The following is a 13,337-nucleotide window of genomic DNA, read 5'->3' as shown; positions in this document are numbered from 1 at the left end:
AGCACATACCAAACTGTACCGAAACTGTGAAACAAACCGATGGTGGGTGATTCAGATTTCTCTTGGCACAGCAATAAGAAGACTTACAGGTTGCTCACGTGACATCTACGTCATCAAGCTCAGTTTGAGTCTGCGCAGTACGCCCGACCCCCAGGAAGTGCGTGCTTTTAATGGGCTATTTGCACAAGATGGAGCCGGTGAGCTTCAGCGACGCGAGTGTGTGCATACTTATTTCCGGTCTTGCGACGCTCGCATTGACTGTAAGAGAAACTTACATACGAAACTTGGCTAGATGTATATAATTAATGATATTCAAATTTAACAGCCGATAGTGGTATATCAAAAACATGGGGAAACATCCTCCCTACATTTTGCGTTCCTCTGTGTGAAAATTCATCAAGATACAACGCGGAGATTGCTTTATTTTTCTGTTGATTATGAGATCAGCGTCAGGTCAGGTCCACAGGGATTTCTTCTTTCAAACACAAGCCACTCAAATATGCAATACTTTTCATTTTCGAAGAGCTGGTTTTGTTCTGACTGTTATGTAAGATCAATGTTTCTGACTGTCAAACAAGACGCACAGAGATTTCTGATAAAGCATGTTTTATTAACTTTATTTGATAACATAATTTATAACTAACTGTACAATTAAACGTAATATAATTATGGTAGGTTTGCCTTAAATAAAAGATCGCTGTTTGCATTCATGTGTGTTTTTATCTATGTTTATTTGTTTTGTGAAAGATCTGCAGCATAAATCATTATCTGTCTATGAGCAGCCATGTATATTGTTTGCATTAATTATCAGATTAAACAGATATTAAAATTAGTCACGTATTTTTTACTGTGTAAAATAATAAAATATGTTGTGAAAATAACGATGAAACAGACTGATGTATGTGTACAATTGAGAAATGGATACTTCTGAAGATAAATCGCAGCCCACGTCTCACGAGGTAAATATTTCATAAAAAAAAAATAATTATGCAAACATTTTCGAGAAATAAGTAATTTGTACATTCACATATTTGGTAAGATAAAAATACATTATGTAGCTGTGTATACAAACCATGAGTTCAACTTTCATCTCGTGAACAGTAGGGAACATAGTGTATTTAATTCATTCACCAGACCCAAACATACACAAGTTTCAAATCCACTGGCTCAGTTAACATTTATAGTATAGTAATAATAGCAGTGTATATCTTATTTGCATTTGAAGTGATATTATAAATCCTGTAAACAAATAGAAGGTAATATTTTGATTTCTCCGGTTCTCTGCACTGACGTTTAGCACAACCGGAAATATCTACGCACACACTCGCAAGACCGGAAATCCAAGATGGCGGAGATATGCAACTAGCCCATTGACTTCACTCGTCTCCGTTGAATCCAATGGGGTCACTGTGTCCATTTCTTTTACTGTCTATGGTTGTAAGCGAGTTCAAAACTCTGCAGTGTAGTGATATCCGGTTTGCGAACGAATAACTCGGTGTAACCGGATCTTCTTGGACCAGTTCACCAAATTGAACTGAATCGTTTGAAACGGTTCGCGTCTCCAATAAGCATTAATCCACAAAAGACTTAACTTTTTTAATGTGGCTGACACTCCCTCTGAGTTAAAACAAACCAATATCCCAGAGTAATTCATTTACTCAAACAGTACACTGACTGAACTGCTGTGAAGAGAGAATTGAAGATGAACACCGAGCCGAGCCAGATAATGACCGAACAACTGGCTCATTCTAGAATTTGCCACTGGCTCTAAAGTCTCTGTAGTGGTGTCATTAGTGTATTATTGGTTCCAGAGCTAATAGTTTTGGCTGAGAGCAAAATCACGTTATATATTATGTAACTTCAATGGTGTACTGTATATAAGACCCTTCTTTTGACTGAATTGCCTAGCAACTTTTATGATTGTTGTTTATTTAAATATTATTATTCAATAAATAATATTTTATATGAATAACAGAGTAGTGTTTAGTGGGAAACGGTGTGTTTATGAAGGTGATTTTAGTTTTCCCCCATTAGATGACGACAAGAGACTGTTATTACGATTCAGCAGCAACGACTTTTATATTGAAAGAGACTGAATTATTGACTATTTAATGAATGTACTTCCTTACAGTCCACCTCTGATTATTTTGAAAAAGAAAGTATCAACATTTTGTCAGAATATTAACAAATATTTAACAAAGGTTGCATCTGAAGGACTCAAACAGAGCACCGTTCAGCTGTGACAGGGAAAATGAACATTGCGCTGTACAATGCTCTATTTTTTATTTATTTTAATTTTTTTATTCACAGTTTTATTTTTATGCTTAACTGCCTAAAAAATATGGGTTACAAACCTATCTACATATGATCATCATGGTTGAGACTATATAAAAAAGCACCTTTGTAAGATATTAGTCAGCATTTGAACTGCTATGTGAGTATGTGTATTTTGTAGTTTTTCATATGTATCATTACATTATTCAAGTAAGCTCCAAGCCAATAGCTGCATTTAAAGTTGTAATCTGACAAAGGATGCAGCAAACCAGTGTAACTTACCTGGCCTCGGTCTTCGCTAAGCCTGAGGTACATCGGAGTCTCCTCCATTATGACGTAAAACATAAAAACAAAAAATTATCAATTCTGGCTCCATGACATATCCTGGCAGGATTGTCCTCTGTCAGCTCCCCTCTTGCACAGTTGCTATGCGACAAAGTGGTAATCGGGAACCTCTGGCATCGCAATTAGGAAATCCTGCGTAGGCGGAACATCTCACGCACGTTGGAGGCCACACTCAACTTTGTGGACACAGCTCTTGTAAGAAGCAGCCAACAAATACACTGAGCATCAGCACTGTCGGGAATTACCCTTAACAGATGAAAGGACAGTGCAACAAAATATGGCTTTCATCAGCAGACATTCAAACTAATGTTTCATTGTGAATATGAGATTGAGCTGAAGAATGAATGCTGTATAAGATGCAGGTAATCACACTCGCTCAGTGCATCTTTCTATCATAATACTCAAATCTAATACACTGCTTTTAATACAGTAATACAATAAACTTTCAAGGTAGCAACTCAACGTTCCTTTTTTACTAGTTCTAAAAACTGTCAAACTGAGATTTAAATCCGTAGCAGAAGGAAGTAGTTCTGCATGGCCATTCTTCAGGGTTTTTAATAATGTTTATCAGTAATAACCTTTTAATAATGTTTTATTTGCATTTATATATGTTATATATATATATAATCATATTTTTTTACCTCTCTATGTGCCAGGCCTTATAATATTTTGTAGCCTATATTAGGGTTTTGTATTAAAAATAAAAATTTAAATAAATTGTGTGTTTGTGTGTGTGTGACCTGTTTTGGCAAAATAAGATAAAAAGTCATTAATATATTCTCATTCTCCATAAAAGACCTTCAGAATGACGTATTAATGAAGATTTGTTGGAATCGGACGAAAAATTGCTGAGCCACACCTGTTTGAGTCAGCAAGGTCAATTTTGAGTTTTCTGAAGGTTCCAAAGCAAAAAGCACAGCAACATTGCAACTTTTCCTCTATTTCTTTTCTTAATAATAACTATATTAATAATCACAATATAGCTATTTTATTTGATCTTTGTTATTATAAATAAAAACAGATGCAAAAAACTAAACAAAACAAACAACTACAACAACAAAAAACTGTAGAACAAATATTAGAAAGAAAAAAATAGGTAATGCATTACTTTTTTCATTTTACATAGCCTACAAACCAAAGCATTCAAGTAAGTAAAACAAATTATCAAATGTAAAAATGTCTGTTAATTACAAATAAATGTATTATTAAACCTGAAAAATCATTTTAAAACAGTTCAGTCAAGAGCAACAAGTGATTCCCTCTTTTCTTTTATTGTTAGATTAAGATTAATGACGGCCTAGCAGCCTACTGTAATGCACGGATCTAATATAATGTTACACATCAGATATTTTTCCCAACAGTTCTCCAGACGTTCACTTAAGACATAACAGATTATGTTTGCGCAAATGGTTTTATGCCTAAATGTTCTAGTGCACACAGATCTGTAATGTCTGCCAGAGGGGAGAAGCGCATACAGGTTGTGTCCAGGGTGAGAGGGGTCTTTGATGATATTACCTGCCCCTTTCTTCACTCTGGAGTTGTACAAGTCCTGAAGACTGGGCAGAAGCACTCCAGTGATCCTTTCAGCTGTCCTAACAATCCGTTAAATCTGATTTGCTGGCTGACCCAAACCAGACAGTTCTAGAAGAGCACAGAACCGACCCAGTAACAGCTGAGTAGAACTGTGTCATCTGTGCCTGTGGCAGGTTGAACTTTTTCAGCTGACGAAGGAAGTACAACCTCTGCTGGGCCTTTTTCACAATGAGAAATGTGAATGTCCCACTTCAGGTCCTGAGAGATGATTCTGCTTAGGAACCTGAATGACTCCACTGTCATTAATGTGCTGTCCATGATGGTGAGTGGGGGAAGAGCAGGGGGGTTTCTTAAGTCCACAGTCATCTCCACAGTTTTAAGCATGTTCGCTGCTCAACCTCCTGTCTATCAGCAGACTCGTCTCCGTCCTGGATGAGGCCGATGACTGTGGTGTTGTCTGCAAACTTAAAGAGCTTGACAGAGAGGTCTTTAGAGGTGCAGTCATTTGTGTTGAGGTGTAGCCTACATGTGTGTACATTTTGTATTTAAAATAAATAAATCAATAACAGAGAAAAACGGGCTTGCAATCTAAATTTGAACCATATGGTGGTGCTATAACAAAATATATCAACAAGCAGACAGCCAAGTAAAGGGGTGAGAGAGGACCTCCATTATTAGAACTATGTATTTTATCTCATCCCAGACACGACCACGGACCACGTACTGTTATTAATGGCTCATGCAGCCTATGTATCTGCAATACAACTGACTGTCTGTTATGATTTAGGCCACTGACACAGTGATTCACATCGTCGACATGAAATACGTTAGTCTTTTTTTTAATGCATGTAAACATGCGACACATTATTACGTATACTGTATGTCACATTCAGTGAATGAGTTTAATTGAGTCTCATGATACTACAGAATACACTAAATAACTTTTAGCTTATTGCAAAATAAATGTCATGTTTTTATATTAGATTTATTAATATTTCAACATACAGTACAGACCAAAAGTTTGGACACACCTTCTCTTTCAAAGAGTTTTTTTTATTTTCATGACTATGAAAAATGTAGAGTCACACTGAAGGCATCAAGGGCTATTTGACCAAGAAGGAGTGTAAAGGGGTGCTGCACCAGATGAGCTGGCCTCCGCAGTCACCGGACCTGAACCCAATCGAGATGGTTTAGGGGTGAGCTGGACCGCAGACTGAAGGCAAAAGGGCCAACAAGTGCTAAGCATCTCTCGGGGAACTCCTTCCAGACTGTTGGAAGACCATTTCAGGTGACTACCTCTTGAAGCTCATTAAGAGAATGCCAAGAGTGTGCAAAGCAGTAATCAAAGCAAAAGGTGGCTACTTTGAAGAACCTAGAATATTACATATTTTCAGTTTTTTCACACTTTTTTGTTATGTATATAATTCCATATATAATTCCACATGTGTTAATTCATAGTTTTGATGCCTTCAGTGTGAATCTACAATTTTCATAGTCATGAAAATAAAGAAAACTCTTTGAATGAGAAGGTGTGTCCAAACTTTTGGTCTGTACTGTATATTGAATTTCAATATATTGAATGTTTAATGATGAATGATCATTGTAACTTTGACCTTGTTATATATATGTTTTCTGCTTTGTCCCAAGATATACTATAATTAAAGGGGAAAAAAATAGTATTTCCTTATAACCTTATAATGACCATGACATCAACGTTAGAAATAAAATATGTTCACGACTATCACCAACGTTCATTTCAGCGGAACTTTTGGGAAATGCAAAAATAAAAATAAATATCACAACAAAAATACATATCCCAGAAACCATCCCATCACCAAGGGGCGGGGCTTGATGTTGTAGCGTCTCTTGCGTTAGAAGAGTAAAATGTGTTTGACAGGAATCTGAACGAGGAGGGGGCGGCGGCACACGAGTGGAAATCCGCACCTTCAAGAGATCGCCATCATTCCCCCCCCACCTTGTGAATCTCCGGTCGCGTGCTGTTCGTTAACCACGGGGAGGCGAATGCGGTGAATTATTGGAGGCTCAGCAACAGGGCACACAGAGTACAGGATGCCGCTGAGTGAAGCAACCCCGCGCGCGGGGAGCTCCCGCGATTAGCGCGGTGCAAAGTATCCAAAAAGGAGAATGCGAATGGTTAGAGAGAACAGGATTCAATTAATATGGAAACGATGTAGCTTCACCGCCGCATTGCATATAGCTCGGGGAAGCAGGTTAGAAAGTAGATAGCTAAATAGGGCGCATTTTGCCGTCATACATGCAAACTTACTCATCATCAAGCGCAACAAAAGGAACAGCTGCTCGATAGTGTCTTCAGCTACCAAAGAAGGCTGAAGAATTCAAGATGTTACGGAGGAGGCTCAACCGATTGGTACGTATGGCACTCTACATGTAACTTTAAACGCAGCGTAACATGTAATCGAGCCTGTAAGTAATGATCAGCCTGAGGCTGACCACAGGGCGCATGTCGCGAAGCATCTCTCAAATATTGCGTAAGTGGAGCGTTTATTGAAAAGCTAGGGAGCCACCTTACAGAAAGCTCCGAGCTTCTTCTCAACACCACCAAAGCTGTAATTAGTTAGTTGAGGTATGCAGTCAACTTCCTGTTAACACTGACCAGGTGGTGCAAAGCGAGTCGTGCCACGCACATGTAACGATTCAATACATGAGTTTATGGGCTTTAGCAGTCGTTAAATATATTTTTGTGTAGATGATGGTTGTTTCAAACGATTTTGAGTTGGCTAACGTTACCTAGGGTTAGAAGAGCCAGGGTTTGGCGTCGTCTCTGCTGTGGTGAAGATAATAATTTTTAGGCAGCTCGTTCAGATGTGTCCTGCCAGTTTTTTTTAAAGTTGAGCTGATAGCGTTAATCAAATAATACTGCTCGGTCTTGCAAGCTAAGCCCTTTAAGTGTTGTACTTGAATCCAATAATAAATTTCCTAATGCCCTTCGTTGCTGTATGCAAACTTTATTTGAGCACGTGATGCAGTAATGCTGCTCCTACCACATGTGTGCAGAGCATCAGGGCAGAGCTGGAGGAGCTCTTCCAGTTTAATGTTGGGTCTAATATGAAGCCTATTTTTAGTCTTAGCTGTTTTAGGCTGTGGTGGGAATACTATCAAAATTCTCCTTATGTGTGCTTCAATTATTGTTGTAATTCACACTTACAAATTAATTCATCATCTGCTCCAAGGGATAGTTCACCCAAAAATAAAAATGTTATTCCATCATTTCACTCTCAACCTGAATGACTCCCTTGTACTTCCATTGAAAACAAAAGGAGATAGCATCCGTTATCATTCTCTATTATTCTATGAAAAAAAAAAAAAAAAATTCCACGGAAGAAAGAAATTAAATTCAGGGTTGGAACAACATGAGGGAATTTAAATTAATAAGCCACTGTGCCTTTAAAATATGGCTGTTAGATCAGAACCAGTTGTCTCGTAATGTAATGTGCTGATTGTATGAAATTAAGCCTCTTAGTTTGCTTAATATTATGATACTCTTAACATTTGTTATTTTTGGGTCAGTATAAGCAAACCACATTCTTTCTTAGTCTTGTACTATTTGTATAAGCCAGACTTTGGTCAAAGTTTACCGCCTAATTCCCCTTATAATGTTTTTGTACCTGAAATTATATATAGTTCGCATGAAAGGAAAGAGGCCTAGTAGGCAATAGGCCTTCACCTAATCGAGTAGCTGTGCAGCAACCCCTCTCTGAGAAGCTGCATCTTTAGATGCACACAGAACATGTTGTTGCGCTCCACTGCACTGTTTTTCTTTGTAAACATGAGCCATGTTTGAATGAAGATTCTCACCATTGAGCATTGCTATGTCACGTTTAAAGAAGGTCATCCCTCGATCATTCCTGTAATGCAAATTCTTTCGTTGTGAAAATCCACTTGAAATGAAAATTCACTCTATTTCCTAATGCATGTTATGGGTCTTATTCTGTTTCATTTTTACATCGTAATTTTTTTTAATAAAAATGTCAGAACTGGATCTTGCAGTGCAAACAACAGACTTCTCTCTGGTGACGTATGCTGGACTTCTCTGGTCATTTTAGTCCTCTTTAACCCGTCCCTGCAAGCTAGCATTCATCTGCTTCAATTCTTGACTGCATTGCCCACATTAACAACAGTTGAACAGAACCAAGTCTCCGTCCTATATATATTTTTTGATTATCCATTACACTTAGATGTCTGTGATTTTGTTGTGACCCCTCCAGCTGAATTTTGTATTTCAGCCTAAAACCTGCCTAATTATTCATGGCTATAAATGCATGGCACATCTCTACTGGTCGTTCACATAGTTCTGGGGGCACTGTTCCTCTTTTATGCTGAGCTGCTTTACCTTATCTCTATTTATAGTGTAACTCCAATAACCTGTTGGTGCCATTAGGCTAAATCGTGCTGCTGGCAGTGTGAACGCTATAGATACCAGCAGTAATAGACCAATATAATGATACCAAGATCTGATATTCTCACAGGACTTGTAACGTTACTCAAGTCAACATATTCTCTTGCCCAGCTTTGGGATTTGCTATGTTTTTGTATGGATCATACCATACCTGTTGTCACTGATGCAGACACTATTGTTATTGCAGCGTCTCATTAGAAGACATTCTTCTCATATAACATGGACAACTGTGTACTGGAAAGTCAAGGTCTGTGTAATCTATATGAGCAGGAATCTTCTGTTTTGATGTGCTGCTAGCTCTGTATTCTTGGAAATTCGTTAAAAAGTTGTGTTAGCTGTTACAGCAATGCACTTTTGGTTGTAGTTCTCTGACAGAGTTACTTAGCTCAAGTGTTGAATGCTGATGCCTGAGTACAAGATGTACTCGGAGCTGCACAATAATGGTTTACTTGATATTCCCGATTATTTATAGTATATATTTTCAGGATAAATAATTAGTGGGCTAATCTATTGCTTAATCATAAGAAGCAGAAATTGTGATCATGATTAAAGGCACAATATGTAATTTTTCTGCTTTAAAAATAGCAGATATGACTATATCTATGTTATATATATATTTTTAGTTGTGTACTTACATTATCCCGACAGTTTCCACGAACTTTAAAATCCGGAGAAAATTATAGTTTAATTAGAAGACACGGCACGTTTCTTTATTTCCGTTTTGTCGCCCGTCTATGGCGTCATATAAACTTTGACCCCTCTAGTTTATCTAACTTCCTGCGGAACCGCCAAATACAAAGGTGAACAGAAGCAAAGACGAGACGAAGAAGAAAAAGTAGTAGCTAGTCTTGATCGAGACTATTATATTTTATATTTATATTGTTTATATTCGTATTTATACTTAAATCAATAACTTAGTTATGGATCATGATTATGCTTTGCCTGCACGTTCTGTAAAGCGCAAACGTATGCGTGAAATAAATGACCTGAGAAAGTTTTGGGACAAGAGAACAAACAAGACACGGGTAAATATTGGAGTTGCATTTCCAAGATAGAGAGAGCTTCATGACAAGCTGAAACTACAGAGAGATGTTTGCATTCTAATAAACAGGTATGCATCCATTCAGCTAACTGTATCTATCCGTATATTTTGTGAAACGATGATGTCTTGTGTAAAACGCAGACGGACTAGCTCTCATGTAGAGTATAATGTAAATCTACATGTGTTCTATATCTAGCTGGATAAAGTAGCTTTTTTTTAACATATATTGTGTTTTATACATATATTACTACTAGCTAGATGGAATATTGATTTGATAGGGGTCTGATAATTCGTATATCTCTCCGTTCGAAAAGACGTGATTGTCAAAATACTAGGCTGCTGCTGCTGCTGCTGCTGTAGGTGAAGGTAGACCGCTGACAGACCAGGATCTTGTCTTCATGACAACAATATCTATACTTCATGTTGAACATAAATATAAAACCTACTGATAAAGGACACCGTCAACAGTATTGACGGCAAAATAGACGATGTTTGACAGGTGCAATATTTGAAAATCGATAATTATTTATTTATTTTTTAAATTACATTTATATCTGAATTTATGTCAACCTATAGACTTCAAACATCAAAATGTCATGAATTAATATGTATTTGTGTACAAAATTACACATAAACATATTTTCCTATTATATTTAGCCTGGAAACGCTTCCAACACGCGTGCAAAATAGGCGTCAAATCACGCGTTTTTGCGCGGCTCACACAGGCAGTCTGCAAGCTCTAACCTATTAACATGGGAGCCGAATTAAAAACTGACACGCCACGCAGCTGAGACGCTTGCGCCACGCATCCAGTGTGTCGCCGGCCTCCGTTAAAATGAGTGAGGAATGTGGGGAGCGACAGAGCGCGTGTTCCAATGAACAACAACTCCCATGAGCCTACGCTCTTTCCCGACGTCATCAAAGTATGTCTTATGTTATTATTTTGATTGATGACCCCTGGTGGCCAAAAATTCCATACTGTGCGTTTAAAGTAATATTGATTGCACAACCCTATTATTCACAGACGTTCTCTGAATAAACAGTTGATTTGTTGGAGTTAGACTTCAAGGTAGTTGTTGAAACATCAACTGTACGTCCGGCCCTGTTTGACTGGATTTCTCTATGTTGTGCTGTCCCTTCTCATTTATCGTAGATCCTTCATCTTCACCAACAACAGGAAACACATGAAAAGGGTGGGTGGGAGAATGTGTGGGAAATAACTGGAACCCGGATTCAAACTCTGGTGACCCGTCAGTCTGCGTCTTTTTTCTAATTGCATTGTGGTGCTGTTTTCCTTCAGATTAAAGTTGCTATGGAAAGGAAGTAGTGACAGATGTTTCCTTTCCTATTGTGACGTACATCCAAGTGAAACTAATTATCAGAAAAGGACAAATATTAGGTTGAGGAATTGGTGGATTTGATTTTGAGATGTGGGCATTGAACTTAAATTAATATGACTTTTTAAGAAAGGGACCGAGTGGTAGCAGACTAAATGGAGTAGACTGGTGCACATCACCAGGGAGAAGATGTTTTCATAGGACGATTGAGTTATGACTTATTGTTTTGTAAAAGAATGAAGCCTATACATGGATGACATTACCAATAAGAGGTATAAAAGTAATTTACAAAATAGATAAAGTGAATTTTCATTTCATACTGGCTTTAAAGCTAACCAGAGTCCCTCAGCACTATTGCTGGCACAAGGCCCACAGAATTCTGGGATATTGAAAGCTTGCATGTGCATCATCAATATGCTGTCCAGCTTTTTCCTTGGTGTGCAAGCCAGGTAATTTAGAGCACCTCAAATTTTAAGGACATCCCATCACTGCCGAGTTTCTGTGGTATTGTTTTAAACAGTGTTAAGTTTTGAACCAAGCAAGGGCTTTCAGTACACCTCGTCATTCGTCTTGTCCGTGCTTTGCCTGAGTAGTCAGGTGTACTGTCATGTAAGGGCCACTCAGTCCTGCTCCACTCCGCTGCTTCCACTGTGGTGTGTCCTAGCTGCTAATCAGTCGGCCGTCTGGCTGTGCCTACAAAGGATGTTTTTAGGTGTCCGGGTGATGCAGAAGTGCATCATAAACAGAAGTTGCCTGCCTCAGGGAACCTGGTGTTGGAAAGCACCCGCTGTCAGACAGCCCACCCAACACTCATGTGTGTGTGTGTGCATGTTCTCTGTGAGGAGCTCTCGCCCCCCAGGCAATGTGGCTGTGTGCATGTGATCTGTCAAATGCCCATCTTTACGAGGTGTAAACGTAAACCCAGTCGATTGTGTCTCAAGTGAGTGTAAACTAGTGTTGGGCGATATGGTCATTTTTCAAATCGTCATATCGTCACCCCGTGAGATCGACGATACACGATATTATCGTGCATGTGTGGAGCAAGAGAGAAACTCTCTGTTCTTGTCATAGCATAACTATTTGGTGTTTTAAACCGTGCAGGTGTCCGAGAGAGTGCCTATGGAATCACCAATGATCCAAAAAAATATACTTTAAAACATACTGATAAACTAACGTTAAATATAAAAATACTGTATTTAAAACGGCTAGTTCATATATAGTCGGACGCAGCTGTCATATCGCGCGTCCTGTGACAAATCTTCCGCATTTGCGCACGGAAGTTATCAGTCTAAATGTTCTGCATATTCAGTCAACGTTGAAAATCAATAGTAGATTCCAACATTTGAACACTAATATTGGACATAAACTCGTTAAATATAAAGTATTTAAAACAGGTAAGTTCATATATTTGGAGTAAAGTTGAATTGAACTGATGCATCAGACATACAGCGCTCCGGACCGTGCGCCTCATGACGAGCTTGACGCACTGCCACAGAAACAAGAATGAGATGCATTCTAACATAACTGTGACATTAAACTCAGTTAGTGAGGACTCGTTTAATATAGTGCACATATATAGGCCATTCAGTTAACTTGTTAAAGTGCAATGAGATGCCTTACATCTGCAGACGATGTACGTCTGTTTGTGGAAGGAGACTTTGTAACGCCCAAAACTATGTATTTTGCATGCATCACATTATAGTGCGGTGTGCATGAAAATATTAACAAGGCGGCAGAGCGAACTTATCATCCATAGTGGTTCTCTACGTCATCACCACATAGTGTGCATTGTAAGTTAAGTGATCAATCTTTAATAGAAGGACAAAGTGAGATCCACCATGGATGATAAGTTCGCTCTGCCGCCTTGTTATTATTTTGTCTTTACTTTATTTGTTACGCCAAGAAAAAGTTAATATCTCATGTATGAGAACAGCACGTTGCCATGTATCAGCCATTAAATGTGTGGGACACCAACTCCTCATTTTCTATCTCTTTCATTTCATGGATTTAACGAGTTATCCGAGTCAAAGCGTTACAACTTCTGCGACATGCTCTAATCCTCTTTTGTGTGCGTGCTCTGTGTGTGTGTGTGTGTGTGAAATGCGGTGCTGAATTAAAATAGCAGGGCAGTTTGATAGCCGAATTATAATAAACTGCCTAATATAAATAAAAATAGTAGTTATTATTATTATTATAATCTAATACATTAATAGGAAAATGAGCCTAATATCGTCTTGATAATCGACAGAGAAATCTCTTTATGTCGATATCTCTGACTATCATCGATACACGATACTATCGTCTATCGGCACAACCCTAGTGTAAACAGATGGAAATCCGATATGTGCTAATTTTGAATCTTTGCATA

The 13,337-nt window shown here is 38.2% G+C and overlaps 1 protein-coding gene across 1 annotated transcript in view; it reads left to right on the top strand.

Moving 5' to 3' along the window:
* Nucleotides 1-6,052: 6,052 nt before the first annotated feature.
* Nucleotides 6,053-13,337, top strand: part of LOC132113617 (phospholipid-transporting ATPase IG-like) — a 64,564-nt gene continuing 57,279 nt past the window's right edge. Inside the window, exon 1 of the mRNA XM_059521472.1 lies at nt 6,053-6,541. Within this exon, the coding sequence (XP_059377455.1) occupies nt 6,515-6,541 (27 nt within the window). The 5' untranslated portion in view covers nt 6,053-6,514. The remainder of the gene's footprint in view (nt 6,542-13,337) is intronic.

This window comes from Carassius carassius, chromosome 33 (assembly GCF_963082965.1).
Source record: "Carassius carassius chromosome 33, fCarCar2.1, whole genome shotgun sequence".
Taxonomy (NCBI): Eukaryota; Metazoa; Chordata; class Actinopteri; order Cypriniformes; family Cyprinidae; genus Carassius; species Carassius carassius.
Note: the sequence above shows the minus strand (reverse complement) of the source record. Positions and strands in the feature narration are given on the sequence as shown.